The 6,781-nt window shown below is 41.0% G+C and overlaps 1 protein-coding gene across 1 annotated transcript in view; it reads right to left on the reverse strand.

Annotated features, from left to right (window-relative positions):
- pi4k2a (phosphatidylinositol 4-kinase type 2 alpha) overlaps positions 1-6,781 on the reverse strand; it is a 29,746-nt gene that overhangs the window by 21,893 nt on the left and 1,072 nt on the right. Inside the window, exons 2-3 of the mRNA XM_087999255.1 lie at positions 2,113-2,313; positions 730-861 (exon numbers count right to left, since the gene is read on the reverse strand). Of these exons, the coding sequence (XP_087855381.1) occupies positions 730-861; positions 2,113-2,313 (333 nt within the window). The remainder of the gene's footprint in view (positions 1-729; positions 862-2,112; positions 2,314-6,781) is intronic.

Raw genomic sequence — 6,781 nt, forward strand, 5'->3', positions numbered from 1 at the left:
TTTTGCCACTGAATACTGCACACTCCCTCTCCAAAAACACTGAGCAAACTGCCCTCTCCACTTCCAAACAAACAGAACAAATGTAGGTCATTGTGACATTGTAAAATTTCTACATCATTTGGCTTCCACCTCCCACCACCGCAAGCCAATTAGCTGTAATTGACAGGGACCAACCTCCACACGGGCAAATCTGGAGACAGAATATAATGTAAGAATTCGGCATCTCTTTGTAGAATAATAGCAGGGTAACTGAACTGTATCTGTCTCAGGACACAGAATATAAACGGCCCTTGGTTTCCAGTCCTATGTTCAGTTATAGTAGCCAAGACAGCGGTAGAGCTGTTACGCTGTGCCTTTCTATTCTGGAATCGTAAATAGATGGATGGATGGATTTGGTGGGCAGTGGAGAGAGGTGAGTGGTTCTGAGTCAAATAAGATGATATTGGGGAGTTGGCCAACCATTTGGATAACTATGCAGGTTATAAAATCTTTTTAAAGGAGGAACAGAGAGGTGGAGAATTTTAGAAAAGGAATTTCAGACCTTATGGTGCAAGCAGCTGAATATAATCTACATTGTATCATTAATGTAAAAAAAATCCCAAGCTACCTTAAGTATTAATAATGCTACAGGAGGAGACATCAGGACGAGTGACCACAAACTGAGGTTTGGGGTGGGGTGATGAGGTCAGAAAGGGATTTTAAAAAATGACATTAATTAGTATCTAGTACCTTAGGAGGTAAACCAATCCTGTGAAACCGCTGCCCAACTTTTGGCACTTTCTCAAGAGCCAGTTTCTTCCCTCTGGATTTCACCCGATCAATTGCACTGTAGTTAAAAGTCTCACTTGCCAAATAGACCACCTATAGAGAGAATCACAGAGTTAAGAAAAAAATGCAGCCTTTACTCTCAGTGCAGCTCAATACATTTTAGCACAGTTCAGTCCTATTTTTGGGAATGCCCTACATTAATTGCAAACTTTGAATGATCAGAATATGGTGATACTACTTTGCTGAGCGTCAAGTCTCCTTCCACCTGGAATAAAGTAAAGTTGCACCTTTGGAGAGTTTGAGAGGTGGGAATATTAAACTAATTGTTACAGAGTAAATCAATTGCACATTGTTGCTGCTTTGTCCCACCCCCTGTTCGAGTCAGGCAGGATTCTGTGTGTAACGTATCCAGCCACTGCACTCACCATGTTGGAATTGTATAATATTCAACTTCCTTTTCTTTAGCAGAAACAAAATAGCCCGGAAATGCAAGGAAAAACCCCAAAATGCACAAACATTTACAATCACATCCTTAAATAATCAAAACAGACACCCCAATCTAAAGGAGCAAAATTAAAAAGACACTGATTAAAACATGAGGTTCAAGAGTAATCTTGAAGGGAGGGAGGAAGAAGAAATTTAGAAAGCCATTTCTGGAGAACAGGATCTACATGATTGAAAATATACCTGGTGTGGAGGTAAATAAAATGAAACAAATTGGAACAAAAGAGCTTGTACACTTCAAAACATCTCCCCTGTTTTAAGGGATGAGTGAAACCATCCCCACTGAACTACAGTTACTTGCCCAACAGTTTGTCTTCCTGTTGGAAATTATTTTGAAATGCTATTTTGCAACAGAGGCAGGACCAAAACTATCTCACCACAGGGAGATAATAGACACAGATCCACAAAACAAAAGTCAGCAATATAATATGATTGATCATGGCTTTTTAACAACCAGATACAGCTAGGGCATCTGACAATACAACATAAGAGCAACCAACCTGAACCACAGGTACTGACCTTCTACAAAGCAGCACCAAGCTCATCTGCTTAGTCTATTCAGTGGCTCATCCTGATAGCTGTGGGGCATCTAAAATGTAGAGATCAGCACTGCTCAAGGTTCCATACTTATCAGGTGGAGTGTGATCAGGGAGAGAGAAGTTAATTTGATCTCAAGTGGTTGCATGTAGCTTTCTGAGCAAGGATAGGACCAGGTGTTGTGCAATTAAAGACTCAGACAGTCACTGGAGTGCTGTCCACAGCTGTGGAGTTGTGTCATAGGCATAGGTCCAAGCTTTGGGGAGAGGGAAAGGATTTCAAGCATGGAGTCCAGCATCCTACCTTAGTCCTTGGTACTATGTTAAGTCCCAGTTTCTGGTCCACCAGACTGGCCCCAGCCTCTGAGAGATAGCCCTGATTAAGAACGAGACAGTCTCTGCCAAAGCAGCATGGACAGCATAGTTTCTGTAGCCACTTGGTCCATTTAGGGTTCAGGTGACCATATGGTTCTTCATTTTTCGGTTTAAAAACACCTATAAATTTCTAGACAGATGTAAAGAAAGAATTAGTCTTTTGACTCTTGTCAATATTTGAACAGTTTTAAACAAGTCAAAAAGCAAACCTTTAGATCAAAGTGACTCAGTGTGTTAGTTTTGATGAGTTACACGCAGATTAACTAGTGTTACAATTCCAGGAGAAATCAATATTAAATTCCGAGGGAGAGACTCAAGGGATCACAACAAAATTTTACATTTCAAGCCTATTATAACATGTCAAAACCAACATTATCTAAACATTATTCAATGGCCAATTTGATTTAAACTACAGGACAGAAATTTCCCATTTATACAGATTTAAACCTGAGAGACTTGGAAACTAAGATTCTACATCACAATCATTTTTGGCATCACCTATGGGTGTGAACACATTTTTCCCAGTGAGTTGATCAGCCTCCCTCAACCTCAACTCCATAGCAACTAAGTCACCCAAACTGACTGTTGACCAGAATTCACATGAACCCTTACTACACCATTTTACCTTAATTAAATCATGTGGAATAGTCACAGTGAACTCTTGGCAGAGAGATTGCCCACATTCAAAACTATAGCCATTGCTGTCATAAAACATAAGTCGATAAATTTTATATTAGAGCTCATAATGCAGTGATAATGTTCCTACCTCCGGACAGGATTCAAAAGTCCCACCTGCGCTAGGGGCATGGAATAACATCTCTCAACATGTTAATAAAAAAAAAAAATTGTCTATACCTAAGATCAAACTTCATATTTTGTAACAGGGTTAGCAGATTAAAAATTTCCTTCGGCATTGCCCCAGCATGCTTCGATTCTATCAGGAAAGAAAAAGACTCAGATACCATTCTGAACTAGCCACTCTCCTGGCCTCAGGATTGCTAATTCAGCATCAATTATGTACACACATGTGGAATGTAGATCCTTATGGTCAAACTGAAATGAGCAAGAGTCACTGATCCCAATCAGGGTTAGATTTCTGCTCAGAAGTCAGGGTATCATCCAAGGTAAAGTGCCTGCTTTACAAACATGAGCTTATTACATTCACATTAAGGAATCAACTCTCACGCACAGACAAATCTCATCACCAATATGTCGATACACAAGTCTCGAACCAGCAATGTGGTGTTGAAACAAACTCAGCTTCTCTTCATTATTTCAAATAAGTACAGATCACAAGGTATACTGACGAGTCAGTCATTCCTAAAACTATATCACAATAAAATTATCCCAGTATTTTCTCCAAATCCCTAATTGAATTTCAGATGTGGGTCAACAATATCAGCGAAAAATTCAACATGTGACAGTTCGAGCCAATACTCCTTATTCTGTCACTGTTCAGCTGAAATTGGCTTTTATATCAAGAGCATCTGTGAGGTCCTTTCTCAATTCGAGTCGAAAAGAGTGCCACTGGAAAAGCACAGCAGGTCAGGGAGCACCTGAGGAACAGCATAACCCCTTCATCAGGAATGTGGGGGGGAAAATGGGCTGAGAGATAAATAGGAGAGTAAGGGTGGGGGAGGAGTGGGGAAGGTAGCTGGGAAGGCGATAGGTAGATGCAGGTGGAGGGTGATGGTGATATATTGGAACTAGGGGGGAGCAGATAGGTGGGAAGGAAGATAGACAGGTAAGACAAGAGGGAGCAGAGTGGGAGGGTTGGATCTGGGATGAGATTAGGGGAGGGGAGATAACTGTCCATCTATCTTCTCACCTATCACCACCCCATCTGCATCTACCTATCGTCTTCCCAGCTACCTTCACTTCACCTCACCCTATTTATCTCTCAGCCCCCTTCCCTCCCCCACATTCCTGATGAAGGGCTTATGCCCGAAACGCTGACTCTCATGCTCCTCTGGATGCTGCCTGATGTGCTGTGCTTTTCCAGCGTCACATTTTTCAACTCTGATGTGTCTAGCACCTGCAATCCTCACTTCTATCTTTCTCAATTAGATTCAAGGTCAGTGCAGCAAAGCAACAGTGAGGAAAAAAGGACTTTCATCATGTTTTCCATGACCATTGGACCTCTCCCAAAATACTTAACAGTCACTGAAGTTTTTCTTTGGAGTGCAGTCTCTGCTGAAATGTATGAAAAGTTGCAGCCAATTTGCATGCAGCAAGCTCCCTCAAGCAGCAATGTAATAGTGATCCTACAATCTGTTTCTGTGATGTTGATTGAAGAATAAGTATTGACCAGGCCCAGGGAGAGCTCCGCTGGTCCTCTTCTCTTGATAGCATGGATCTTTTGCATACTTCCTCATTCCCTAGCAGACAGGGTTTCAGATGAATGCCTCATCCAAACCAGCTAGAGGTCTTGCTCACATGCATTTAATCACATCTTTGCCAGACTACATGTGTACCTACTTGTTTGTAAGCTGACATACATAACTGATCAGCCCCACTATTTTGTTAAAGTGAACATATCACCAACCTAATCTGCATTGATAACATCTAAGATAACTGAGCACAAGTCTTGGCTCCTTGTGCAATCGGCTATAATTCATTGGTGGTGTAAAATCTGAAGCATACAGATTCAAGAACAAGACCCAAAGCTACAAATGTCTTCAAAAAAAAACTTTCCTGATCTGTTCAATTGTGCTACATTAATCTACTGTACTGACAGTGTAAAACATATTAAGTCAATTTAGATCTGAGCATAGAATCTGGCTTGGCTTTGATATCTCTCAGAGCCAAACAGTGTCTCTCCGACCACCCACTGAAAGGAAGAAAGTGTCCATTTACCACCTTAAGAGGTTTTAGTAATCAGTTACTCACCCTCACTTAAAATATTCTCACTATTGCAAAAGGTTATTTGAAAGCAGCCATGTACACAGGCTGAGCACATAAAGCATATCTCGATAATACTATACCTCAGATAGGGCTCAGGAAGTTTCCAGGAAATTAAGCCAAAATTCCAGCTGCCATCCAGAAACAGCACACTGGACTCTTTAAATGGGCTCTCATTTCTACAATAATCTTTTAAGTTCAACCCTTGCCAAAATGTGATTCTGCAACGTGTTTCAGACGAAACATTAAACAGAGGACCCACGTGCCCTCTCCAGTCAACATTAAAGATCATGCAGCCACTATTTTGATGGGTAGTGGAGTTCTTCCTGATATTCAAGTAAATGCTGATCGTTCAACCAAAATCTGAGATGAGCCAGTTCATTATCACATTGCTGTTTATAGGATTTTGCTGCGCACAAACTGGATGTCATGCTCCCCACAAGAAAACTAAGGCAACAAAAATTGCACAGGAAATTCATCTGCATTGGAATATCCTAGGAAAAACTCCATATGATTATCAATACAGAAAAAATGTTATGTAGAGTAGAAATCAACACACAATTTAAAAAGGAAGCCTCTCAACAGCCAAGTGCCTTTGGTAAGACTATCCATCAGTTTCACAACTTGAAACCAAATTGGTCTTTGCTATTAAAACAAAAGGCAAAGTGTCACAGTCTTCAGGGCAGTACAATACCATGACTAAACAAGTTACATAAGGATGACATAGTAAGTCCGTAAAGCTGAAGATGCTGTTATCACTGTTCTCTATTTAAACCTATTTCACATTATAAAATGTGAATGCCACTATTTAAAGGTTAAGTATGGACATGTCAGTAGTGAAACAAAGTGGAAGAGAAAATATATAGCTGCAATAAGAGCCCAGAATACAGTACATCTCTGGAGTTGATGCCTAGTGTGACTCCGAAGCAATGAGGAGCAGGATTCTTTACTTTGGTCTGGATTTAAACTAACATTAACTTGCAGGGTATGTGCAGCAGATGCCAGGGTGGGTTATAATGGGCAGAGAGATGAGCTTATTGGCCATGTCCACCTGCATAGAATGCTACAGCACAGAAAGAGACCATTCAGTCCACCTTATGCGGCTGTAGCAAATTCCATGGCCTCACCCCTATTCTTTGCCCTCATGTTGACAATTTCTTTCCCTTCCACAATGATTTAAATCCTTCTTGAAAGTTACTAAATGTACTTCCATAAGTAGAGCAATCTAGTTGAGACAGCACGCTGTAGATTCTCAAAAAATCAAAAATCTGTGTTTTTACAGACACAGAAAATGCCCAAAATGTGACTGTTAGCTAAAGGAGATAAAGAAATCGGAGCAAATGCTTGGCCAAACATGAGTGTCTCGAGCAGGAGAGGCAGATTGAGAGGTGGTGTTACTTGGAGCATCAAGTGAAGTCAGAGCTGAAATTTTGGGCTTGTGCATTCTAAGCCAGCCATGGAGCTCTGATCAAGGTGTATTTCCTCTATAACAGGTCACCATTGTCTCAGTTCTCACTGAAGTGTTGCAATAATTTTTCAGGCCTCAAAATGGGGGTCACAGTGGGAAGAGGTTTGGGAAGTACTGGTTTAAAGGGAGCATTCTAGACTGTGGGGTTTATGAAATACCAATTGTAGGATTTTGGGGGTGTGTGGGTGAGTGGTGGGGAGAGAGACAGAGAGAGAGAGACAGAGAGAGA

Source organism: Chiloscyllium plagiosum, unplaced genomic scaffold (genome assembly GCF_037043375.1).
Source record: "Chiloscyllium plagiosum isolate Xiang-an unplaced genomic scaffold, Cpla_swu_hap1 HiC_scaffold_22, whole genome shotgun sequence".
In the NCBI taxonomy this organism is placed as follows: domain Eukaryota; kingdom Metazoa; phylum Chordata; class Chondrichthyes; order Orectolobiformes; family Hemiscylliidae; genus Chiloscyllium; species Chiloscyllium plagiosum.